General features: G+C 39.8%; 1 protein-coding gene across 4 annotated transcripts in view; it reads left to right on the top strand.

Moving 5' to 3' along the window:
• Nucleotides 1-24,155, top strand: part of LRP5 (LDL receptor related protein 5) — a 233,707-nt gene extending 209,552 nt beyond the window's left edge. For 2 of the 4 annotated variants that reach the window (XM_067540474.1, XM_067540472.1), the window contains 8 exons: nucleotides 583-792; nucleotides 4,387-4,512; nucleotides 8,186-8,422; nucleotides 9,103-9,213; nucleotides 12,660-12,893; nucleotides 14,691-14,830; nucleotides 19,945-20,042; nucleotides 20,621-24,155. In XM_067540474.1, the coding sequence (XP_067396575.1) occupies nucleotides 583-792; nucleotides 4,387-4,512; nucleotides 8,186-8,422; nucleotides 9,103-9,213; nucleotides 12,660-12,893; nucleotides 14,691-14,830; nucleotides 19,945-20,042; nucleotides 20,621-20,882 (1,418 nt within the window). In that variant the 3' untranslated portion in view covers nucleotides 20,883-24,155. Of the gene's footprint in view, nucleotides 1-582; nucleotides 793-4,386; nucleotides 4,513-8,185; nucleotides 8,423-9,102; nucleotides 9,214-12,659; nucleotides 12,903-14,690; nucleotides 14,831-19,944; nucleotides 20,043-20,620 lie in introns of all 4 variants that reach the window. The other 2 variants (XM_067540473.1, XM_067540471.1) reach the window with 1 other exon arrangement.
• The last annotated feature ends 3,509 nt before the right edge of the window (nucleotides 24,156-27,664 follow it).

Below are 27,664 nucleotides of genomic sequence, written 5' to 3'. Positions count from 1 at the left end.
TTGCGACCTTAATATGCTTAGTTTTTTTTAATGTTATATGTGGTGTATCCAGGTGGTTTTTGTTTGAGTGTTTATGTATGTATATAACATTAAATGTATCTAAAGTTTTTATATGGCACTGTGATGCTAATGAATTATCCACTTTCTGTTTGTAATGAATAGCATCAGCATTTAATGTTCTATGTAGATTTTTATTAGAAAACTCAGTAAGTACTATTTTAAAAAAAGTATATGCCTTTCTCAAGAAATACCTTCTGTGAGACCTTAACTTGTATGGAAAAATTCTACCCTCTCCTGCCCATAGATGGTTCCCATTGATAACTCAGTTATAAGCATGTCTGAGAGTAGAGCTTGTCTGTCAATGCTTAAAAGTTAATTTAAAAAAAAAAAATTAGCCCATGGAAACATTTGCAGTTGCACTGGATCAAAAAAACTGTATTAAAAATTAATTCCTGATAGTAAGAAGGCTTGAAGGATTAAGCATGTTTTGGAAACTTGTACACTTTATTTAAGAAGAGAAAAGACGAAAGTGAGACACAAGTTTGTCTTTGTAAAACCTCAATTTGCTTTGGATTGTTTCAGGAGCTAACCGTGTGACACTGGAGGACTCCAACATCCTGCAGCCAATGGGACTGACTGTGTTGGGGAATCACTTGTACTGGATCGACCGTCAGCAGCAGATGATTGAGAGAGTTGAGAAAACCAATGGATACAAGAGGACTAGAATCCAAGGCCGAATTGCTCACCTGACAGGCGTTCATGCAGTGGAAGAAGTTGATATGAATGAATTTTGTAAGTTTATTTCAGTGCCATGTATTCTTGATTACTCTGATGCTGGTTTCACTTAAACTTTTGAATCAGACACCCAATGTGTATCCTAGCATGTGAATTTCTGATTCTTCAGTTTCAGACTTCTTGTGAGTTCATGTGTTCACCTTACACAGAATGTACCGGGGTTTGTTAGGAGGCCCTGCTTGAAACCAGGGAGGCTTTTTGCTCATGAAAAATGGTACATATAATTTTGGCTATTTATGTAACATTCAAAAATACAGCCATTTACAAACTTATAAACTTACACGTGTACAAACTTCTTAGATAGATTCCTGTTCTGAAGAAATTACAGTCTGTAGACAAAATATAGGCATAGGGCTTGATCCTGAGGGGTACTGAGCCCTCTGGCCTCAAACCAGCTAAGTGCTTAAGCATGTGACCAGTCCCACTGATTTCAAATAACCTGGATTGCAGCCAGTCCAGTGTGCTCAGCACCTGGCAGGATGGACCTCCAAGAAGAGAAGGTAATGCAAACCTCTTTTACCTTCCTGTCATGAGTAGTCTCTGCACAAAAAGATGGCTAAGTATGTAGTTGGGCTATGTGATTTTGTAAAAATCTATTCTACATGCACATGCATAATACAAAATTTGCTCCAGATGCTGCTTAGAAAACAAAAACAAAGAAAAACTATATGTAGTTCTATTTGATGTAGAGAGGGTAATTACACTGGCCTTTCACCACTGCAAACCTGTGATAAACGTGTTCTACTGTGTCTCATAAGGGAGTTATTCCACATAGGAGTTCGGGAATCAGCTATAAGAAAAATAGCTGTGCTTTACATCTGCATCTCTAAATCAGTGAGGCATCAAGAAGAGAGGGGGGATTTTGTTTAACTGTAAAGTGTGGAAGGGGCTCCTTTTAAAATAGTTTACTGAAATACATCTCCACTGATGCTGGTGGTGATAGGAGAGAGAAATAAGGGAGGAGATGCCATGTAGTCCTTGCCCCTGGCTCCTACACTTTAGACACAAGAAGTGGACAAACATACTGGATTAGCAGGCATGCCAATATGAAACACTATCATAACAAAAGGAACAGTGAAAAGTGTCTAGGATTGTGTGTTTCACTTCACTTCTCCTTCTGGAGGGTGGTGCTGGAAGGTCAAGCATAATCTGGGAGTAGGTAGAGATCTAGAAAGAAGAGGAAAGAGAGAGAATATGGAGGAGACTGCACCCTTTGTTATCTTTAAAATGTTCACGTTAGCCTTCCTAATCCAGTGAGCGCCTAATCATGGTCTTGCCCTTCCCTTTTCATCTCCCTCCTTGGGGTGTTTTTCTGCTCGGTGTTTTTTTTTTGTTTTGTTTTGTCTTCATTTAGATTGTAAACTCTTCAGCGCAGGGATTCTGTCTTTTGTTAGTGTAAAACACCACCACGCATGTTTATGCCTTTTTGTAAGTAATAGTAATAAGACTGAGACTTGATCAAGCACAGCAAGGAGTTGCACCAGTGGGTTAGTGGAAACATACCATAATCTGGTTCCTCATTTGCTCCCTTTGTGCGGGAACCAGAAGGCTGACTAGTGGAGAAGTGCTGATGAGATACAAGAGGTCTCCTGTGAAACCCTCCACGTCTGGAAGAAAGATGTTGCAGGGCCTTTGAGGAAAGAGGAAGATGTTAATTGGGGGATTGAGGTGGGGAAGAATCTGAGAGAATCACCCCCAAAGAGGAAGAGAATTAGAGAAAGAAAGAGAGAGAGACAGACAGAAAACATTGTGGAAAGATGCAGAGAATGAAAGAGACAAAATGGCAGAATAAGGGAGTGCAAAGGAGGGAGGGGTGGGGAAAGGAAAAGTATGCCCAATACAAAAGTGGCTAGGGAAGGAGACCAGAAGATAGCGGGTGGCTCTGTGTGTTTGTGTGTGTGTGTGTGTGTGTGTGTGTGTGTGTTTGCTTAATTTTAGGATATCAAGTCTGTTTCTTTTATCTACTCATCTAATAAACCATGATTGATAACTTCTCTGGAGGTTGAAAGAAACATGGAAAGAAAATGTTCTGATATTTTCAAATCTCTTTTTCCATCCACCCATTACCCCTAGTGTTTGAAAAAGCCATTGACTGTCTCCCCTACACAGTTCTGCCAATGCTCTCTTGCAAGTCTCTATTTTCTAAGCACTGAAACCCTCAAATTTGTGAAGACGAGTGTGTAGGATTCATTCATTTAAAAAAAAAAGGAATTGGAACACTTTTAATGCATTTGTTCTAAAATTTTGCAAAATATTTAGCCCTTTTTCCTTTGCAATATGTAATATTCACCATTGCTAGCCTTTTCTCTCTCATCTCTTTGCCCCACCCTCCACCCCCAGTGTGTTTCAAAGTACCATTACTTTACTGCTGCAAAAGGAGGGTTTTTTTTTTTAATTTAAGCATTATTCAGAGAATTGGGAAATGATTTTCACATGCTAAATCATGAATGGTTTAAAAAAAAAAAAAAGGAAAAAGTGCTTTTTATTTTGTTTACGGCAAGGATCCTGCTTTCTACTTTGAGTCACACTTGAAAAGAATCGCCCTTCAGGGCTGAAATCTGAAACTTGTCCTTTAAAGGTGAATCTCTGTTGCAACAGAACAATTTAAAAAACATTTTTTTTCTTTTGCTTTTCAAACTGTCCATCCTGCATGCAGTGGCATCTTGAGACTACATATTAAAATTACATGTTTGTTAAAAGTGAAGGAAGATTTCAGTGCTAAAATGCCTGATTAAGGAGTCTGAGCAGATGGAGAGCATGTTTGGCCCAGAAATAATTCCATATTTTTACATGAATCCCCCCTTGTAAAAATCTTAGAACTTACTAGTATCCAAAAATGTATCATTCTATGACACCACAAACATGGGCTCCACTTCAGCAAGTGTTTAACCATAAGCATGTACAGGAGGTGGTGTAGTCCAGTGGATAGGGCATTAGATTGGGACTCAAGAGACCTGGGTTCTGTCACCTGTCTGCTGTGGGATCTTGGACAAGTAACTTTACCTCTTTCCCCTCCCACCCTTTGTCTTGTCCATTTAGGTTGCCCATTTGGGGAGCCGTTGGGGTGCTCAGCACTTTTGAGAATCAAGCTACTTACTTAGGTGCCTAAATGTGGGTTCAGAAGGCTAACTGTACCTACTGTTTTTTAAAAACCTTGGCCTACATATATCTGTTTTGACGCGTGTGTGTATATCCTTTTGGGGTCCTTTGAGATTAAGGGTATTGAAGAGGCTTTTGTTTGGTTTAAAAAAAGGGAGCATGTGTCCCTTGATGTCTGGTTAGCAGATGAAATGCAGATGAAGTCCACTCATTCTTTAAATGTGGCCTTTAGAAGATGTTTCCACTAGTTTCTGTGTGTCTGAATTTCTAAATACTTAAAGGATTTCTGAGAAGTCCACGTATCTTGGTGTCCAGGAGCAATTCCTAGAGAAACTATAAATCAGTTTTGAGCACTGACCTGGGGAAGTCATGCATTTACTGTGTTCATGTCTTGTGAAATTTGGTAGTTCTCACAGAACCAGTTTTGCATTAGCTGAACATCCTGATGTATGTACAGTGTGCAGTATTCCCTTCTGTGTGTTGTTTGTACAGCTGCACATCCATGTTCCCGTGACAATGGTGGCTGTTCACACATCTGCATTGCAAAAGGAGATGGAACCCCAAGATGCTCATGCCCACATCACCTTGTACTTTTACAGAACCTCTTAACATGTGGAGGTAAGTGAATTAATTTTATAGAGCACATATATACATAAAGATGCACAGAGCTCCCAGGGTCCAGAAGCCATATAGTGAGATTTGGGCTTGACTGTGTCATATGTTTAAGATGCTATTATGTCTTGACAAATAGTCAAATAAGAATTTATTTTTAACTATCTTTATTTTTAAAGAATGGGATTTTCAAAAGTCAACTCGGCTCTCAAAGTGAATGGTAAAACTCCCATTGAGAACAGTGAGGGAGCAGTTAGACCAATGCTGTGTGCTTTTGAAACTCTCACTCAAACTGTATGTATTTGTAACTTTTAAACAAGTATTCTGTGAAGACTAGTCTTAGCTCTGCATGGTGGATCTCTTCTTCCATGCTTTCATCTCCATCCATGCCCAGAACTTCAGGAAGTGCACTCATAAGGGAGAGCAGAGTATAAGAACTTTATACTCTGCTTTCCTTTATTTTCCTAGTATTGAGAACCAACAGAAGAGAGGGGAAAATGGGGAAACAGAACACAAAGGCTCACCTACATGCTTTCCTGCTAATTTACAAAGATGCGCCCTTCATGCTGTGCTTCCTCTTATCCCCTGCAGTCACAAGCATGTTTGCCCCCCGCTAATGTGCGGTCACAAGTTCCTCTGTGATCAGCTTAACCTAGTCATTACACCTGCACTTTTTTGAATATATGTAGGTGTTAAGTAAAGATACCTACATGTTTCTGTAGGAAATGTGGGCTCAGATTCAGTGCTTTGGGTGTACTCATAGTGTTCCGCTGGACTTAACTGGTATCACTGTAGGTGCATTCATGGACAAAACTTGGCGCTTAGTCTCCCTATAGGGTCTGGTGTTCTGATCTTTGAACCCATGTCTCTGTCTTCATTGCCAGCAAAATGCCCCTCTCTGGCCTCGGAAGTTTTAGCACTTGTGTTGGTATTTACTGAAGTTTGTCTAATGTGACTGATTGGATTGTTGTGCTATAAACCTGTTTGGTAGAGTGTGACCATGTTGCATCATACTGTGATGACGTAGCATAGGAAAGTGCTAACATGACACAAGACCATAATGTGACATTTTGCAAACCCTGAAATCAGGAATGATTTTGCAGGATTTTGATGCACTCTGTGGCTGATAAAATCAACACAATTCCAGGAATCCCAAGATGGACAGTGATCCTGTTCATTATCGTAGTTTGTTTTCTTCCTCCCTCCCCTAATGCTTTCCTGTTTTTCACAATCCCAGGAGTTTTCAATATTTGTAGCTCTGCAATTCCCTAAGCAAGTTTAAAAAAAAAACAAAACCCTCATTTCTTTTGGGATGCATCATATCTTCAATATTTTAGCTTTATTGCTGCACTCAAGATTTTTTTTAAAATGTATTCATTTCTTTCTAGATTTTGTGTGTTGGCTGAACTCTGTCCTCCCCAGGGACAGTCAGTTCCATTATAAACTGTTTTCTTTCCCATGACCACAACACACTATGTGGTTTCAGAGCAGTAGTAGTTACTTTCAGGTTGGAGGGGAAATCAGTCTACTCATATTTCTCAGTCTGCTGCTCCTGCAAGACATTGCCAGTGAGAGATTTCTTACCTCCCACTGATATACTATCTTCTGCTATAAATCTAACAAATTTAGGGCCTCCCTTTTGGTCTTCGTTCATTTTTATCCTAATATTATCCTGAGCCTACTAAGACATTTTGATGCATCCTGTCTGCAATATTAGCAACCCATAGCCAGTATCTTTCAGTAGCCTGATAAAAATGGGTTGCAGAGTGCCTGCCCACTTATTCGCACAGATGCTTTGACCAATTATAGGCCCAAATTTGTATCTGCTCAATGCAACAGGCTACAATATTAAATGCAACTGGATGGCTAAATTCAACTTCCAGGGAAGAGCCTATCATTCTCATTTTCTGCGTTGCCTGGAAATGTTTTGTTTAAATAGGATATCCAAATTAATTTAAATTTCTGAGTTTTCCCAGTTATTTGTGTAGATGACATATTAGTTTATTTGGAGCTGTGAATTCATTGGTTACAGTTGAGTTACTCAATATTGCAAACTCCAAGCAATCAAAAATCATGACTCAAACCTCAAAAATCACAAATGGCTTAAAATTAATAAGATTATTAAAAATAATAAATGTTGGGTTCTTGTTTGTTATTCACCTTTTGGTTTTTGAGCTGTTGGGATTCACGTAGGACCCTTTTTCAAGCTTTTCTCCACAGCCAAGAGGGCTAGAAACTTTATTTTCAATGAAAGATCAAATTTCTCATGTAGGCACATGACTCTGGGGGATGGGGCTTTAAGAAAAGCACAGAAACACCTATTGATTATGACTCTTCCCACTGTCACCAAGAGGGAGGTTTTGTTGATGCTGGCTGCTAGAAGAGAATTCTGTATTGTAAGGTGGCCATGCTGGGTCCTTCTGTATTATGCAGCATTGTCCCACAAGTGCAGTAACATTGTCGCCATAGAACCATTGTATGAACATACTGTTACTGTTTACTATCTTCCTCCTGGAAGATCAGTATGTGAATTTTGACAAAATTTCAATGATTTCTTTTTTCAGAGTGACATTACCACTTAACATAAGACCATGCTTTATATATTCACTATAACAAATGTGTAATGTGATCATCCATTGTAGTTCTTTAACACAACTGATTTACTTTCCTAGAGAGGAAGTGGTGGCTCAGGCATTGGACTGGGACTCAGGAAATCTGGCTGCAGTCTCCAGCTTTGCCACTGACCCGTTGGGTGACCTTGGGCAAGTCACTTCCCTGCTCTGTGACTCGGTTTCCCCATCTGTAAAACAGGGATAATGATACTGACCTCCTTTGTAAAGTATTTTGAGACCTAAAGATGAAAAGTACTATATAAAAGCTAGGTGGTATTATTATTCAAAAGGGAGTGGCTTTGCTCTTCTGTTGTAATATATGTTTAAATCACTTTAATAGCTGGCAGCTGGTTCTTAACCCAGTTACTGTTGTTTAATGTGATGTTGCTGAATGGGGCAGCAGTAGTGGGGATTGCTCCCAGGATCTCTGGATGAGAGAGCATGAGTCTCTAGTGCTTGAGCTAAAGAAACACCATATTCCTTAGCTCAAACGCTGTAGCAGACTCATAAACGTCTGTACATGGACTAGCCACTAGAGGACAGAGAAAGACACTGTAAGCATGGGTTACATTTGGTTTAGGTAAACTAGTTACTGGTTCATCCAGAATGCCAAATTTGTTATAAAGATTATACTATGCCATGATCAAAAATGTCCTAGGATAATGTAATTTAGGGATTAGAGCTGTGTGAAGCTAGCAGTTTGTGCTTTGCAAATGGAAACTGATATTTTGCAAGTCTTCATTTGCAGGTAATCCATGTGAAAATCTCTTTGAAAAAGAAGTTGCTAGAGCCATCTTATTTATTCAGAGTTCCCTGCCACCAGTCCAGTTCTCAGACAACTAGACCATGCCTCTTCTGTCAGCATACACTGTTTCTTGATACAAATTTGGAAAAAATTTATTCCCTGTGCAAAATTGTAAATTAGACCTTGATTTGAAAACTTGCCTTTTTCACAGAGAAATTTCAGTATGGACATGTTTTCCATCTGTGAAAAATGCCTGTCACTTTTTTAACCTTTTATCAGGACTAAAATGAGTGTGTGTGTGTGTGTGTTTTCTTTTCTCCAGAACCTCCAACTTGTTCCCCAGATCAGTTTACCTGTGCAACGGGAGATATAGACTGTATCCCCATGGCATGGCGATGTGACGGATTTCCAGAATGTGATGACCAGAGTGATGAAGATAGCTGTCCTATATGCTCAGCAGCCCAGTTTCAGTGTGAGAAAGGACAGTGTATTGAAGCACGCTTGCGGTGTAATGGAGAAATTGACTGCCAAGATAAATCCGACGAAGCAGATTGCAACAGTAAGATTTATTGTCCTGAGTGCCTGGCTCTAACACAAACAGCCATCCATGATTTAAAGACCTTTCTTTTTACTCTGAAACCAAAAACACAAAAATGTGTCACGAAAAGATTAAAAGATGTGTTGATTCTGCCCTTTTCTCCCTCTTCGTCTCTCCTCATCTCCTCTCCAATGTCTCAAATATATATTTCCATAACTGCGTAAATTATCTGATCAGCCAGTTGTAAGCCTTAGGGAAAATAAATATAGTCTTATGTTTAAAATGCAAAGCAAACATAGGAAACAAACGCAGAGGGCTAATTTGACAAAAGACCTTGGATTGTTGGGAACTGAAATAAATTTCTCTCCATTCTGTAACCTTAATGGCATATTTTGTTTGCTGGAGGGACTTTTTTTTTTTCAAATTAATCAACACTTGTGCACTTCAGCTGTGTAATCGCTCATATGTGCCAGAATTACATACTGTCTAAACTGTGTGTCTTGCTGACCATTTTTCTCCTAAGTACTAGAGAATGACACAGATATTCAGTTTCCATGTGGATAAAGCTTAGTGTACACAGCAGCACTGTGTGTGTCACCTTTGGTTTTCTTAAGATGTTCAGTTACTTCGCAGTGAAGGTTATAATTTGATTTAGATTAAGATTTTGTGTGCTAATTAAACGATTACTTTTTCCCTTGCAGCAATCTGTCTCCCAAATCAGTTTCGATGTGCTAGTGGCCAGTGCATCCTCATAAAACAGCAGTGTGACTCCTTTCCAGATTGTATCGATGGTTCCGATGAACTCATGTGTGGTGAGAGGTCTTTCTTTGAGATTAAAGCTGTCTGTATGCAGGCAGGCATTACATTCTTGCACGGGTTTGAAGTGTGTGTATATTGACTTATTTCTATAGCTGGCCCCGAATCTAGGGAGAGAGAGCCAGCTCTAGGTTGCCACTAAATTCGGTCCTGCTCTTTCTAAACTGTCTATACTGTAATAACTACCCTGTTGATGGCCTGATTACAGCCCACTGGTAGCCCTGGAATTCACTGGGCAGCTGCACAGTTCAGGAACACTGTTAAAACAAGGTTTAGCCCCATCTACATTACCAGAGCAAATGGTATTTTATTTATATCTAGAGATGACTATGTTGTGACCAGAGCCCCAGCAAGGTAGTTTTTTTACAGTGCAGTTAGGACAAGGGAGCATAGGAGAGACCTTGACTAAAATGTAATAGTAAGTTCTCATAATCAGAGCTTTGTATGAGTTGTGGCTGAGTCTAGGATGCCTACTTCATTTTGCCCTTAGTTGCTGTTAGGCCATTATTTTGCCAAATGCTTTGAGACGCATGGAAGACATAATGCAAATTCCATTCTGCTCTGCCAAAAACTCCTCCTTCCCCCCCTCCCTTCTCCATCTCACCAACACCCTCCATGCCCAGACATCTGGGCACACAGCTCATGAAGCTTTTGAATAGCAGGGAGGAGTAAGGAGAGCCACTTTCAGCTACAAAGGGATCTGTTTTAACTGAATGGTTGCAGCTCCTCTCTCTGAAGTGTTGCTGTGGGATAGGTGCAAAAGCACTGTTCTCCTTGTAATCTTGTATGAACAAATGAGATCAGTCACCAAGTTTATATAGAGAATGCAACAGATCATTTAATGATGTCAGTCTTAGGGTGCTCCCCTCACTTACTGCTCGAGCAGCAGTGGTTACACTAATATGCTATTTTCCTGAACTGTGCCGACATCAGTCAGTGATGGTGGGGCATGACGATCCTTTTATCTATGTGATGATATATAATCTAATGTAGCTGCTAACTCAGAATAGCTGTGTTACACTCAGCTGCATTCAAAATGCAGGAAGGATAAAAATAATTCATTTGCCAAATGGAACAGGACCGATTATGAAGCAGTAAAAGAATTTTTATTCAACTGCTGAATGGGTATCATAGACAGAGTTTGATTCAGTCTGTACTTGTTGGCACGCTACACTAGCATATCTCTGGTGGCCACATAAGAGATTCTGCAGAATCTAAGATTTCATTTAATTAAAAAGAACAACTAAAGGCCTGAACTTCAGAGTTTGCTGAGCAGATTCAGCTCCTGATTACATCACCTCTGAAGATCAGGCCATAAGATTTTGACCCAGTGCAGGATTAATTTAAGGAGAGGTGTGAAGTGCCCCCCAGTTGCTTCAAGGACACACGGTTGACTGAAAACTAATGATACTGATTAATACAATTTAGTGTGTTGGCTATTTCAATCAGACAGGCATGTAGTTTGGATGGTGGGCAAAGCTTCAGTAGAGTTATCGCCATGTTTTAAAAAGAAATTGGCTGCCCATGACAAAAATGAATAATAACCAAAGTCTTTAAATGCAGTATAGGATGTTGTCACTTTTGCATTATACTGCATTGAAGAGTAAAAAAAAAAAAAAAAAAAGCCTTTTTAAAAATGAAAATGTGACAGAAAACAGTTTTCCCCACAGAATAAAAGTGAGAAAAATGATTTTCTAAAAAGGTGGAAAAAAATTAACATTTTTAATCGTAAAGGCTTATTTGTTTTTCAGAAGGAAAGTAAATTAATGGTTATAATACATTCAACCACTGAAAAATCAAAACAGTGTGTATATAGCCACTCAATAGTCCCATTCTCATCATTCAATAATGAAACTATTCATCAATGAATGTGATGGGCAAAATTCTCAGCTCTGTAAATAAATGGGTTTGCTTCCTGTCATTTAATGATAATTTTCTTCCAACATGATACGTTATCACATAAGATCAGCAGAAGGCAAAACACATGTGGTGGTATTCCTGGCTGAGTGAGCAAGTGTTGATTTACAACTTATGTGGCCTCATTTTGTTCCAATGCTGATTTGATTCTTCAGCTAAAACAAACATTGGAATGACACAGATTGTTACATGAAAACAGGACAAGAAGATAAACTGCATTATTGTTATTTATTGTTTGTATTATTGTAGTGCCTAATGGTATGTCTACACTGCAGTATAAGACAAGGGTTCACACTTAGGTTCAAGCCTAACCCCCATCTTCCTCCTTCCATATACACACATATTGCGCTAACCCAGGGCTTGGACTCAAGGTTCCAGGACCTCACAGAGGTGGAGGATCTGAGCCTGAGTCAAGCCAGGACCCAGGGTTCAAACCTTACTGCTTTGCTGTGTAGACTCCAGAAAGCAAATGGTGCCTGCCATCCTTACCAGGTGGCGTGGAACCCAGTTGGCATGGGGGGTTCCAGGTGGGCCCCGCTCCTGCTCTGCTCTCTCCCTGCCAGCTTCTCATGCCTCTTCGCCTCTCCTTGAGAGGCACAAGCAGCAGGCAAGGGAGAGGGTGAAGAGGAACAAGGCGGGGAGCGGGCTGAGCCCTCCTGGACCCCACACACCGGCTGAGCTCTGCATCACCAGGCTGGGAGGGCAGGTACCCTTTGCTTTCCAGGGGCACAGCCACGCTTTGTTCCCTGAGGCACCGGGGGCTGGCCAGGCTGATTCCTCCTGTGGTGGCGTGTGGAGGCCAGGGCTGGAGCATGAGCTGGGCCTCAGGAGCAGGGCTTCGAGGGGAGGACTGATGCACCCACCCTCCCCCCCAGCCACACGCAGCCGAACCTCCACGAAGGCAGGTGTCGTGCTGACTGTGGACCTAGTGTGCAGTGCTCCATATTAATCTGTGCTGCAGTCGGCTCTGGTTTTTCTTTTACATGTTAGGGACCTGACGGTTCATGGGACTACTCAGAAGAGTAAAGCGATTCACATGTGTAAGTGCTTGAACAGCAAACGTGACTTTAGGTTGGGCCAGGGTTGAATTCTCCCACAGATATAATGAATATGATATGAAGATATTTCTGGTAACTGACTTTTTTCCAATTGAACAAGTTTGTCATTGCTGTTACAAGAGTGAAAAAATCTCATGTTTTAAAGGGACACTTTCAACTTGAAATTTAGTCCATTTTAAAAATTAGTTAAAAGTGGCTTCTGTTAAATTATTAGAAGGCAGAGTGTAGGTCAGGGGGCGAAGGTCCATAATGACTCTGTGTGGAAGAGAGGAGGTGTGTGTAGGATGCCCAAGAGACACTCTGGGTCTGTGTGAATTTAGTGCATCTATTTGTGAAGTGTGCTGTGTGAACGATTGTGATAATTCTGTCTTGCTCCCCATGGCCTGGGGTTTTAGGAGCAGGTGTGGAGGTTTTTCCAGAGCAGCAGCATATACCTCAACTTAATGAATTTTTTTTCTTCTTTACAGAAAAAAAGCCATCATTGGATGAGCCTCAGCCTCACAGTAGCGCTATTGGGCCTGTCATTGGTATCATACTGTCCCTTTTTGTCATGGGAGGAATGTACTTTGTTTGCCAGCGAGTGGTATGTCAGCGCTATGCTGGACCCAATGGACCTTTTCCGCATGAATATGTCAGCGGAACCCCTCATGTCCCTCTCAATTTTATAGCTCCAGGGAGTTCTCAGCATGGCACTTTCACTGGTAAGGATGGTAAGGACCCTGCATTTCATTAGCACTATTATGTTACCTGGATTTATTTTCACAGGATACTAACTGAAGGGCAGATTCTTCTAGGCAGGAATGCAAGGTAGATGCCAAACGTGCATTGACATTCCGCAGGATTTTGGTGCTTTATCTGCCCATTGGGCCACATTTTGAAAAGCTTTTAAGTGCCAAAAGGTGCAGATCGGTTTCTTTCAGTGGGAGTTAGGCACGTAGGTGCTTTTGAAAGTTCCACTGGGTGCCTAAAAAGTTTTGAAAATCTTCCCTTTAATCATTACTATGGAGATCATGGGTATATACTTGGGTGTTGCCTCTAACCCCTGCTCCCATTCCCATACACAACACTCTCACCCATGTTTGGTGGTACTTTAACCAAGACTAAATGGCCCAACTGGGGGTGTGGGTTAGAACTCAGGTACTGATTTCACTCAGACTGATAACCCACCCACTTAGCAGAGAGAACGCAGGCTAAATCGCTTGAGTGCTGATAGTCCTCCAGTGCTGTCTCCTAAGTGCCCCACTTACCCAGAAGGACAAACAAGTTCTTCCACAATTCACTGGGAAAGAGTAACAGCAGCTCAGCTCATGACAGCACACAGAACCATAGAATGTGCCGCCCCCCCCCCCCCCCGAACTCTAGCGAGAGACAGGCAAATGCAGCCCCAATGAGGACACAGTACATTAGATATAGTTTTGCTGTGTGGCTGCTGATCACCTGGGCTAATTCTTTAGTGAAGACATACCCTTAGGTTCAATTTCTGGCTGTGTTGAAGCCAGTGATGCTGTGACAGTTTATGCCAGTGGAGAATCTGCCCCTAGGTATTGGAACTATGGAGGAAGAGGGAAGGATGGGCTGTGTGAGCATGACCGCTCTAAAAGGTATATGTGCCACCTGATATGACTGACTGTCAAAATAATCTAAGTTGTGTAGGTTGCATCATCATGAATGAAATGCCAGGTTTCCCATGAGTACTTCATGGGTGGCAAAACCTTCCAAAATAACTTTTAACCAAATGTTTCTCTGACCATTGAAGAGGCTGATAATGTACCATATACCCATTATGAAAATAGCCCTCTCTGAGTTCATATGGAGACTAGATCTGGTCAGAAAATAGGATTTTTTTCCATGGAAAATGTTGACAAAACTGAAAAAAACACGTGCTTTTGTCAACATTTTACATGGAAATGTTGCTTTTTTGGCAAAATATGCAAAACTGAAATATTTTGGTTTTCAAGCTTTCGGTTTTTTGTGATATACTTAAATCTTCTACAGAAAGCAGATGCTTCTCGCAAAAAAATTTAGTCAAAAAACCTAATTTCTGGTCCAAAACAATTTACACGGAAAATTTCTGATCAGCCCTAATGGGGAGTCTCCTTTATTATCCAGCCGCTGTCAGTCACTAGCTCAGCGCAACAGTGAGTGATATATTAAATTAATTTATTTCAAAGTTCTGACTTTAGATTGTAACATGGCAATATCCTTTAACTTTCAAAGTAAGAAGAGAATCATGAACCAAATAATCCGTGCAATGGCAAGAAAACTTGAGGAGGAAGCTATAAAACGAAGTTCTGCTCCTGGCTATAGAAGAAGAAAGGTTTCATTCTTAATAAGGAAAATAAATGAGCTTTAAATTAACAAGACTACTTTCTCAGACAATGAGGACCAATGGAATTACATTGATTCACATCCACTGAGGATCTGACTCTCTGTTACAATGTCAGATAAGATTGTAGTTACTTAATCATGTCTCCCTGTCTTGTTCTCATTCCATGCAGGAATCTCTTGTGGAAAGTCTATGATTAGCTCCATGAGCCTCATGGGAGGAAGTAGCGGTGCCCCTCTGTATGACAGAAACCATGTTACTGGAGCATCTTCTAGTAGCTCATCCAGCACTAAAGCCACTTTCTACCCACAGGTGAGTCTTGAAAATGTGTCCAATAGGAGATAAAGGCCTCCCATTTCTGACAAAAAATGGACAGATTAAAACTTGTGCTACTAGAGAAATGCTAATAAAGACTGTCTTGGATGATGTCATTTAACAATGGAGCAATCCAAAACCCACTGAATTCAGTAAAATGGCTTCCATTTATTCCAGGAAGCAATGCATCTAACTTGTGGTCTTTACCATGTTGTATTATTAAAAAGTTGCTCTTCCATGTACAGGTATTCTTACATCCTGAGTACTTGTACATATCTAGTCCCCTGTCTGTGGTGAACTCTGTCACTGACCTGATGTCATTTGGCATTGCATAATCCCACAAGCATGCACAGGAGTGAGAAAACAAACGAAACACAGTTGGGGGAAGAAAACACTTAAAAAATAAGCTTGGCTGTCACTGTTCATCCAAAGTGTTCAATTTAGAAAACCAGATACAAGCACTGGAAAAACAAAATGGCACCACTGTATGTTGCTTAAGCTGAACTTTTTTTGTGGTTTTTCAGTAGTCTGTTTCTGGATTTTACATGATTTACCTGTTAGAAAATGAGATTCCTTAGTCCCTATACCAGATTTCCAGAAGTGAGGAAATAAACTTGTAGAGTTTAGGAAATGAAAAGGGAGAGATGCATGATAAAACCCAATCAGGAAGGAGCATCAGTAACATATGGGAGGAGGAGGCTGAAGAGGCTATTTGTGCCAACGTCTTGTATAATTGTTTTGCTGCTTCCCAGTATCACTGACAGGACCAGCCTTACGAGTGGATGATGTGGGCAACCGCTCAGGGTGCCGTGGTCAGGCTCTGTGGTCAACCCCTCTCATTCACCCTTCTGCCCCCCACAGCCAGCACAAGGCTCCTTTAACTCCTGAGTGCTGGGCCTGGAATGGGGAGGTGCAGGACTGGGGGCACCCTGGCCAGGGACTCCTATCATGTGCTTGGCTCCTGCTGCTAGTCCTGGCCAGACTGCGGGGGGGGGGGGACAGGCCTTCCTCTTCTCCTGCATAGGCGACTCCCAGGGCTGAGTCAGACCTACCTCTGAGAACCTCCCTGGGCTGCAGTAAGCTCCCCATCTCCACCTCTGCCCCCGCCCCCATTTTCCCTAAGGCCAGCCCTGTTGAGCAAGCAATACATGCATTTACTCTTCTCTTCACATGAACTTTCAGAGCCAACCACTGTAATCATCAGAAGTGCTCTGACAAAAATGATTGATAGTGCATAATGGAGTTGGGAACCAAATCATTATGTGAAGGGAGGGGTGTGTGCACATGTTTACATATAAACAGTTAATGCATTAGACTAAATCAAAAAAAATGTGGATCCTGTGTGTATTGTTCTTTTGTCTAGCAGTAACTATAATCTTATTTTTTAATTTTTAAGGAGGTAGATGGGTAAGGGGAAATTGTGAAAACAATTTAACTGTCTGTTGGTTCCTGCAATACAGAAAACCTTGGTTTGATTTCTTTTCCTGGTTCCCTAATCACTACTAGGCCAACAAAGGACTGAGTTAAGAGTCTGTAAAGATATTTGAAACTTCAACATAGCAGCCCTTTTAATTCAGTATTGGTTGGGGCGGGAAAACCATCAATATTTGCTGGTCAACTTTATGGTAGATGAACTGTGAATTCATGGGTGTCACCTACTGATTAAAAAGGATTAATTTAAATGGTTTACATATGTAAATCTAAAAGAGCAAGGAAAAAGCCTAAGAACTGGTCTGTGAACAGGTTTTATACCTCTATAACTACTGGTTTAGAAATTGATACAGTTAAAGTGGTACAGACCTCTAGTGTGAATAAAGTTATATCAGTATAAAGGTGCTTATACTGGCATAGCTCAGTCTTCTAAATTCACAGAATGTACCATTTTAAATATATCAGTTTCGAAACAAATATAATTAGAGTAGCACAAAACCCATGTAAAGTCAAGCTCCAATTGTTTCTACTCCATTGTGATCCTTCACTGTGTTAACTGAGGCCAGCTAAAAAAGCACTAAATAGAAAAGCTGCAAAACACAGGTCTGATATTTGAAGCACTGGGGAAGGGGAGTTCTGACCAGAGAGATCTGATGAGTGGAAAGGGGAAAAAGTGTGATGTGCTCTAAGATTTGCTCATGATCCCAATCTTATATATCATTTCACAGTAGCTGGGCATTGCTGCCAAAATGATCAGCTGAACAGTGCTAACATTTAAATTGCCCCTAGCTAGCAGGGGCAGACTGGATGAAAAATAAGTGGTTGTATTCTCCTGCACTCCTCCACTCAGGCTCCGTCTACAGTGCAAGCTCCTCTGCCTAAACAAGACATCAGTCATAGGAGATAGTGCAGCTCTTTGTATACCTCACACTAACACAGAAGTCCACAGCAACTAAACTCCCTATACAAGCTGCTACTTGTAATAGAGTTCCTGGTTGAGTCATCTCCAGAGTAGAACACAGGTTCTCTGGATATAAAATCTGAGCCTCTACTGCTTTAGCTAAAGAACCAGGTACATTAGCTTTGGAGGCTGTGGCAGACTCAAAAACCTCTACATGCAGCCTAGCCAGTAAATGGGACCAAAGAGTCGTACTGTGTTAGTTTGGATTACATTAATTCTGTGAAGCAGCAGGAAGATAGCTTGTTCACTGAAGTCTGTCAGATTAACTGCTCCAGAAAAGCTTTATGCTGCAGTACAAAGAGAGGTCAGGAAGAGGTACTTTGCCTCCACTATATTTGTCCAGATTTGTTTTGAGCTGTGACCATTTTAGATAATCCAAGCTGCCTTCACTTGATAGCTGATTCAAGTTCCTCCAGACATGAGGAAATTTTGGATTGCACCAAGGAAAAAAATTGAGTGGATGTGGGCCAAGATGTCTGGTTTTATGAGTGCAGGGGGGGACAAATGTAAGGTGTTAACTGGTTGAGTTTTAGGCCAGTAATCCTCACTGAGGTATCATGGTTCTGGGGTTCCTTTGTTCCACACCACTTCCTTCAGACCCATGTTTGTGAAGGCCTGTGGGGAACAACAGGGTTCATTGCTAGAGGAGACTGAGTGTCTCCTTTAGGGAGGGTTGGATGCCAGATTCTCTTAAGGAAGCTGTTGTGCAGCCTTTTCTCAGTAAACCATCACTTAAGCCTGGTGCTCTGGCCATTTACAATCTGGTAGCTAATCTCCCAGTCTTAGTTTAAGATGATAGAGAAGGCTGTGGTAAGATAACTCTGAGTGTCTAGTTGTGTCTGCTCTTCTTCCTAGTCATTCTGGCTACAGCAGAGATACACTAACAGTGTTGATAGATGTTCTCCTAGCAATGGATAAAGATCAGGGGCCAATATCCTCATCTAGTGTAAATCAACACAGTTCTGTTGAAGTCAGTGTGGCTAGGCATCACCAGCTGAGGATCTGGCCATGGGCTTCAAATCAACATCAGTCTGCTGTTGATGAGTGAAGTGTTGTTGACTCAGCTGAGAGCTCCAGTAAGAATGGATGGAGCTGCCCTGGGATGTGTCTATTCCTCTCTTGCTAAGTTTTCCCATAGGGTACTCTTGGGCAGTCGCTCATCCTCCTTTAAGATGTTGTGCGGAGCTCCACAGGGCTGTATCTTGTCTCCCTTCCTGTTGCATGTGTCTGTAAGGCTGTTGGTAGGGTTAGTGTCGAAGTATTGTGGTGATATTTTCCCCCGGAGCAGTACTGATGAAGTGTCCTAGCTCAGTGTTGAGACCAATGTGCTGGTGGAAGTGCAGTTTTTCAGATGCAGCATAAAACTGAGGTCCTGATCACTTGTGATAATTAAAGTCCCTTTGGCATTTTTAATAAGAATACAGGTGTTAATCAAACTCCTGCTCAAATAATAATATCTACAGTTCCAATGGATACATTATTCTTCATCTCCCTGTTCTAACCTAATGTGCAGTGCTAAATGACTGCTGCCTTTTACCCCAGAAGTAGCTGTATTTTAGTGGTGACTGAAGTGATCCCTTACCTACTTTATAAGGTGTAGAGAGCTAGCATGATATTTATAAATCACCTTCAGATCCTTGGATGAAAGGCACAAAGCATTATTATTTTATCTGTGTTTTATTAATGCTGAAGATCACATTTCTCTTCCCACTGATTGGGTGGCAGGGGGAGAGTGGGTGGAAGGGATTGGGTGTATATCGAAGAGGGTAATGAATACCTAGCGGCGCATTCCCATATTACTGATAAGTGATTTATGCATGTCACTCGATAGGACCTGGGCGGCAAGGATGTACCCATTAGTATTGTTAAATTGAACTGTGCTAGAAAGAGCATGAAAAACATGAAGTGCTGCTGTTCACTTTGTTCCTCTTTAAAAAAGAACAGACTGGAATATTAAAAATGGAGGGGAAGGGGGGGATGGTGGGGAATTCCACAGCATGCTTGTATTAAACTTGAGGCATAATAAATGCTATTTTCTTATGGGCTGCCAACAATTAATTAGTCATTTTTTTGTGCAGGATGGGGGGAGATTTTAAGCATAGCTAATAGCCTGTTTGCTTTACTGACCTTGCCAAACTGGTGTGATTTTAAAAAATGAAGTAAAAAAAGTTAGGGAGAAAACATGGAGTGAACTAGTCTTAGTAAATGAATTCAGACTCCTGGATGTGACATTGATTGGGACAGAGTAAGGGTTGGAGGTGCAAGAGGCTTCAGGTCCCATTAGTGTCTGACAAGGATGAGATTTGTCTTTATGGCCATAAAGAAAGGATTAAGGCACTAGATGGAGACTCTGGAAAACTGGATTGAGTTCCTGGCTTTACCACAGTCGTCCTGTGTAACACTGGACAAGTCACTTAACCTCTCCCTTACAGTGTAGGGGAGAGTAATTCCCTTCGCTGCAGGAATCTCTGCTTGAAATTCTCTGGCCTGTGCTATGCCAGAGTCCATGCTAGAAGATAACAGTGAACCCTTATGGCCTTTTAAAAAAAAAATTATGAATCCTTATAAAGCTACATGTAAAAAAAAAAAGGAGTGGAGTCTAGACTATGGGTGAGATAAGTGACCTATAGGAGATATAAAGAGAGAACAAAATTTTAAAAAGTATTGTCGCATAATGATTTAAATTGAACCTCTGCCTTATTATTCTTAACATCCACAGATTTTGAACCCGCCTCCTTCGCCAGCCACTGATCGCTCCTTATATAACACAGAGATGTTCTATTCCTCAAACATTCCTTCAACAACAAGATCTTACAGGTACAAATCAGATGGAAAGCGTGGCATTTTCTTATGTTGATGCCTCTTTGGTTTTGTGTCTAGGAAAAAAATAAAACCAATCTTGTTCAAAGCTTTACCTTTTAAAGGAGAAAAAGGGTTGGTTTTATTTTCCCCTCTTTGATTAAATGGCATGTCAGACAGTGATTACTCTTGTTATTATATCAAACATCTGTTTTATTTGATTGTTCTGTTGTTCTAATGCAACTGTTCATTTCTGAAAAAATGAAATATTAAGAGAGTGATTGGTGGGACATTAGAAATGGGATCTAGAGCTTTTCACTTCTAGTTTGCTTGCTTAAAATCCAGCCAAAATAATCGGTATCGCCTGACAACTGTTCAGAATCCTGTGTAAAACAAGTAAGTGATCCTAGTTTGTGGCACCTAATTCCCTTTGGCTCCTTTGAAAATCCTATCTGTAACATCTGTGCTTTGGAGATCTTCACGCCGGCACCTTTGCGTGAATTTTAAATGCAGGTGAAAGGTTTTTTTTTTTTTTTTTTTTTTTTTTTTTTAAAGGAAATTTGAACACAACTAACACTGAGCTGTTAACTTTTCAGACCCTACCTTATACGAGGAATAGCTCCACCCACCACACCATGCAGCACAGATGTGTATGACAGCGACTACACCACAAGCCGGTGGAAGGCCAACAAATACTACATAGATCTAAATTCAGACTCAGACCCTTACCCCCCTCCGCCCACACCTCGTAGTCAGTACGTGTCGGCAGAAGAAAGCTGCCCTCCATCTCCCGCCACAGAACGAAGCTACTTTCACCTCTACCCCCCTCCACCGTCTCCTTGTACAGACTCCTCATGACCTCATTAGAAGGAACTTGTCTTTTACTGTAAATATTTTTAAATATGAACAAAGATTAAAATATATATATATATTTTATGATTTAAAAAATAAATAGGGGTGGGAATTAAAAAATGTGAATAAAAATGGACGGGGTGGGGCTGTGAAAATTTGTACAGTGGAAGAATATTTATAAATTTGATCTTTTTAATTTAATTTCCATTCTTTTGTGCCATAATTGCCTTTTTTTAATTGAAGTCATGAAACTGACTTGACCTCCAAAGGGGGTGGGGGATGAAGATATTGAGCCTTTGTACAATTTTTAAAATCACTTTTTAATTCTATAAAATGTATATCTGCCTTTTAAACTAAAGTGACCAAAAGGAGGAAAAAAAAAAGTTCTGGGAGGGACATGCTAAAATGAAGCTTAGAAGTTGAAGGACAAAACTTGTCTTACAGCTATTTGGAAAAAAAACAACAAAACACCTACAACCAACTTTGTTTAAAAAATAATTTGTTTCTCTCCCCCCGAAAATTAATCACGCAAAAAACAAACAACCTCCCCCCCACTTTCCAGTTTGCAAAACAGCCAGTTGGTTCCCATAGGAACCGATACACTGAGAGAGACCTGGACTTTGAACCTTGCACTTCATTTACTCAGCACTAGTCACTCTTGCCAGTTTGATGTGATGAAACAAGCTCTCCATCATTCTATAGCAACCACTTCAATCTAGGCGGCATGTGTCCACAAAGCCATTCCCAGAGATTGGAGGGGTCAGCCAGGAAGAGTCTGTTATAGCTAGTTAGTCTCCTCCTTCCTGAAAAATGGTAGCAGTTCTGTCACCTTTTCCATGAAATCTGGTATTTAAAGTCTGTTCTGGATTTGTAGCTCCCTCCTCTGTATTTAGCTCAGTGAATTGCTCTAGTTCCAGATGTCCAGATCCCAGAGTGTGGTGTTCCAGTGACATGTCAGCTCATTTTTATTTAAACAGGAAAATTTTAAGATTAAGTGTGTGGTAAACTGCAGATATATAGATTTAGAACACCCCCCCCCCCCCCAAACAAACAAAAAATCCACACATATTAAAACAAGTGTGATTTAGTCATATCCTATGAAAATTTGCCAGAAAATGAGTTTAATTTTACAAAAAGGCATAAAAAATCAGGAGGATTTTTTATTTTCCCCCTCTTTTTAAAAGTCAAACTCTCCTTGTAGAAACTGTTGTAATACCAAAACAACACCACAAAAGAGATCTGTTTCAGGCATTTAACATGTAGCACTTAACAGGATGATAGCTGACATGAACTATTTTTCTCCTTGCTATAGTACAAGGGCTCTGCCGTTGCACAGCACTTTTAGAAACTGCCCTTTCGACGACAGACATAATGTGGACATGTCGTCAAGACACTTGAGAAAAAAACTGGGTATACAGATCTGCATCTGTTTTTACAGCTGCTTAAGAACAGATGCAGTTGGCCTCTGACAGACTTAACATCACTGACAGAAATGAAACTTTTTAGTTTTTGATCTCCAAGATGGATTTTTATTTTAGCAAGCATTTGTCTTTTTGAGAGCGATAGAGACTGAGCAAGCAAGAGGAACGGGAAGGGAAATCCTCCAAATCAGGGCCAAAATTCTTCACTTGCATCCTTGAGGGTGGATCTAAACTTCAAACATTCTGATTCTGCTACATTCTCAGCTCTGTCTGCTCTTCCTATCCACATGGATCCAAGAACAGAATTTTGCTCACAATGATTGGCATTTTATTAAAACTCCTAAGAGGAGCTTGGGTTTGTTAGCTTAGTTTGTAAAATCCCTAGCTGGCCCCTCTGATTTGGATTCAGCTCAGAGGAGAAGCCCTTTGTTTGCAAAGAGAAAAACAGAACCAAGTATTAGAAATTAATTTTGCAGATCCATCCCTATATCCTAAGAACACTGCAAAATAGATTTTTTTCTGTGAACATTAACCATTCTGCAGTATATCAGGAGAGAGGAGGTCATAGTGTCTATTAACCTTAGAGTAACTCTTGGCAGATCTCTGGAAAATGGTGTGAACTATTTGGATGAATGAGGATCAAATTTCATGTCACCATGTTTCAGTCAACTAAATTGTGAATAGAAATCCATGGGATATTTTACATACCATATCCCTCATCTAAAGAAGAGCTTACTCCAGTTGCAGATCACAGTCCAGTTATGTATTTCTTTCTCACATCATTGTATTTAATTATGTGTGGGATCATTGTTCCTCATTTGTAATGAATTCATAATGTTGTTAATGTCACTTTACAGCTCTTGCTAGAAATATGCAATGTTACATTTCCTGTGTTCTTGTGATGATGCTGGATGCAAGACTACAGGATTTTTTTTATAAACCACTGATCATTTAAAAGAGAACCACATTTTTTTAATCTTAACCACTTTATTTGAAGACTTATTTCCTATTATGAGGTTTGGGGTTGATTTTGAGGAAACTGTAGCAATTTTACTCAGACTTTTTGAGTTATCTTGAGGGTCACATTCCGAACCGACTACAGGAAACACTTCTGGGTATGTATGAATAAATGAAGCATGTACAGTGCTTGAAAATGGTTTTTAAATTTTAGCTGGAAGAGCGAAGTCTTTTGCTGGTGATGATGAGTTTGCTGAAATATGACCTTATTTGAGACACTGGAGTATAGATGGTCAATATCTGAGGCTATGGTTTTAGAAGTCCTGCCTGCTCTATTACTTTTATGATGATTATTATTATTGGCTTATTAATCTAGCCTAAAAAGAATTTGATAAAGAATTAAGCATTTTGTTAAAATAGAATGTAAAATATTACTTCTAATTGATAGAGACAGTGTACATATTAGAACAGGATTCCCCACACTGCCAGTATTCTGGAGAAGGTGGCATGTTTCAGTAAGAGGGGGCTCCCTGCTCCCTGGAATTATGATACAGCTTGTTCCTAGTGAACGTGCTTCCAGCCCTTTGAATTTCAGGCTCCTTGGCTGAGCAAAATTGGTGCTGTTTTCCTCTAGATCAGACTGACAGAGAACTGTAGAGAAACTATTACATGAAAATAACAAGTTATGGCCATTGGATATTGACCAAACAGAAAAATAAAATGCGCAGAGTGTCTTTTGGTAATTTGTATGTTTAGTTTTATTAACCAAGTGTGCCTTGGGAAAGATGACAACAGAGTTTTCAGAGAAAGAACTCTTAAAACCTGCAAGAAGATGCATGTGTTCGGATTGCCTTAGTTTGAGCATTTGTGGTCTTAAATAAATTTAGCCTGGTGTTTTTCATTTCCTTGTGATCGTTGATTCATTGTTGCAGTATGTTAGCACTTCAGCCAGTTTAAGTTAAGACAGACCTGTGTCTGGTGTGTTGCTAGTAATGGACAAAGGATATAGTTAATCCTGAGCCATATTTAATAGACAGGTGTAGTAGGAAAGTGGGAAGAGAATGAAAGAGAGGGAGACTCTATTTATACTTGTAAAAGGAACTGTCTTATGGGGTTGCTACATTGAGATTTGCCTCAGTTACAGCTGTTGATATAGATAAAGCAGGGTAATGCCATAGTGTAGCTAGGTAAAACTGCTGTAAGTCATGGCTTACACATTAATGAATTTACTCCAGTTTCAAGCAGGGTCAATCAGTGCAAATCGTGGCTTGCAGCAGCTTTATACTGGTTCAGCTAGACAGGTGGCCAGCCACCCATGGTTGAAATTCCCAGTAAAGATAAGACCTTCAGTCCACTGGTTCATGTTTGGAAATCTTTGTTAGCAATGCTTTGAGGTTTCAGCTGCCATTTCAAATCTGCTTTACTCCATTCTGGAGAAACTCCAAAGAGCACTAAAGCCAAGACAATATAAACATGTATGTTCCAGCTAATGGTGATGTTTGCCTCATGGTAGCACCCCAGTAGTGTTGCTTTATTTTTTCTTGTTGATCCCATCTCTCTCTCACACATGGGATGGATCTTTCGGAAACTCCCAGTTCCAGGCCCCTGTTATACCTAGCACTAATTTATGGAAGCCGTTGGTCCCTGATCTTTATGGAAAGCTCTACCACTTTCTCTCAGTCGTCAGACTTCCTTTGTGCCAATTGGTGTCTCCTGCCTGTCCTTCCATTTCAAGACAGGGATTTGGTGCATCCCCAAGCTCTGTAGTGGATTAGTGAACACTAATGAATGGGAAGCTGGGAACAGTAACAATGTGGGGCCCCACTTAGAGGCTCATCCAAAGCCCGTTAATGGTGGTAGGAAGATTTTACCAGTTACCACTGGTATAATTTGCCTTTCTTGTTTGCTCTGAGCATTTTAAAAGGTCTCTTCTGATCCCAATTACTCTGATGGGCAGTATACTGAGCCAATCCAAGTGAGTAGCTGTGCTTATAATTTGGCTACAACTGATATCCATTAATGTCAGGAAATGAAAACAGAAGGCAGGCATGTTCCCAATAATTAAAAACACACAAAAGTGCTTGGCATAGAGCCCTGAATTTGAAATAACATTTTTGATGTTAGGCAGGACTGAAGGACATTCTATAAATAATATCCTTATTTGGACAGAGCCTTGTATGCAAGCCACAGTCAAAGGGGATGGTGGTTTACAAGGTCAGTTATTCAACAGTTTATAGGTTTAAATGATTTTGAACATGTTCCTCAGTAAAAATTTGACTCGAGCATAAAACGATTGAAAGAAAATTTGTCTACTGAGAAGGCAAGTTTAACTGGCTACTAAATAACCAATAATCCTGGCTACAGAAGAATCACTGTGAGATGCCCAACAGTTCTAATGTAGCTCTTCTCTTAGGCATTGCAAATACTGCATTTTGGTTTCTTTGTTATGTTGTTAAATTAAAAACCCTTTTCTTAGGCCATTAGTCTGACTTTATTTAACAATAAGGTGTCACTTCCTTAAATTTTAAAATATAAAACTATCTGAAACAAATATGAACCATGGGCATTACTGAGCTGTAATGACAAAGGACCTGATCCTGACTGATTTCTGTGCGGGAGTTAAGGCCCTGATTCTACACCATTGACTTCAGTGGGCAAAGAATCAAATTCCTAATACACTAAAGATCTCACTGATCAATCCCAAGCAGAATTTTTAGACTGGCCAGCAGATATGGAGACATGTCTGGATTGTGTTTTCAGAGACAGAAAGCAAATTTGAAACCTAGGATAGGTGACTGACTAATTCACTAGTGCCTTATGTTTCTGCAAATATTCAAACTAAAGCAACAGTTGCCTGATCAGGAACATACCATGTTCTCATGGCACAGTGATCACCTTTGCTTCTTCAGGGGGTGTGTGTATGTGTGCTGGAGGGAGGGGGTATTCTAACTTAATTTGTAAAATATATTTGCAGAAGAACACTCTGAATATGTACTGAAGTATTTGGTTGCAATTAGAAACAAAATACTTGTGATATCAAATGGAATCTATCAGTCTGACACAGGATAAAATAAAATTGCTTAAAGCAGAAGCAGTACTTTGCTGTTGTATGTGTAATTTGGAGGGCATTGTAAAGAGAAATCTAACCCTGACAGCTTTCTTTATCTTACCTAAATATACCGCATTGCTGCTAATGTAAATGAATATACAAAGATTACCAAGAATTTTTATGATAAAAAAATCCCACACATCAATCTTTTATATTTATATTAAAATATGTATTCTGCAAACAACCTAAATAGTGTAGCTTTATATTTGTATAGTTTTTGTAGTATTCATTGTCACAAAAGAAAACCAAACCAACATTTAAGTGCCTTGGGTATTTTAAACAGCTCAGCAGATTGACTGGAGAAGAACAACGCCTTAAGTGCCCCGGTATCATCTGTTGATTGTGCCCCATAAATTAGCTTTTACAAAATGTTAAGTATTAGTGTAACTGTGTGCTTCTGTGCCCCATTCATTTAAACAGACATGCCCAGATTATGGAATTTAAATTAAATTTATTTTAATTTTAAATTTTATACTTAATGTGGAATCTGATAATAAAATGATATTTTTGGAACAAATATTTCTTAATTTGTAATATTCTGTGATTTTTCTCAATTACATTTTTCAAAGTGAGTTTCAGCTACTTATTTACCCCTTTTGTAAAGTCAGATTTTCATAATTTTATATAAATTAGCAGTTATGCTCTCTATTAAATATACATCGTGTTAATTTAAGCAAATCCCAATAGTTTGTTTTAAGTATTTTTGATTAAATTAACATTATTTTCAGGTAGTCACTAAAATGTTATCATTAATACCATACAAATTAAATCTTGTATCAGAAACCAATTAGTTATTAAAAATTATTCTGCAGTGTATGGTTCTCTAACATTAACATAATGAAAAACAGCTCAAATTATCCTTTGAAAAAACTACTTTACATGGAAGGCTTTCAAAGCCAGTAAACAAACCATTTAAATATTATTCATTTTCAGTTCTTTAAATTGCAAGTTGTGATGTTTCTTCATGATACCAATACCTTTGTTTGAAGTTTCATGTATAAATAACTGTAAAGTTAACAAACTCTGCATTTGTATTATAGATTTTGTGGATTTTGTTTTGTAATAAAATATTTTTTAAAACAGATTTGTTTGGCAGCTCTATGATCTGCTGAAAAAAGTGAATCCCAGTGGGACAACTGACTGATTTTTTACAGCTTTGGATGACCCAACACTTGAGTAAAAGGTAGTAATCATTACTATGTTGTACGAAATTCAAGATTCACAATAACACATTAATCTGGGGAAGGGGAACAACCATGAAAAGCAAGGCTCTGTCCACACCAGAATTAGAACTGTGATAC

This window comes from Emydura macquarii, unplaced genomic scaffold, assembly GCF_026122565.2.
Source record: "Emydura macquarii macquarii isolate MOO-44397 ecotype Brisbane River unplaced genomic scaffold, CSIRO-AGI_Emac_v2 contig_587, whole genome shotgun sequence".
Lineage (NCBI taxonomy): Eukaryota > Metazoa > Chordata > Testudines > Chelidae > Emydura > Emydura macquarii.
The sequence above is the reverse complement of the archived record's forward strand: the minus strand, read 5'-3'. Positions and strand labels throughout refer to the sequence as shown.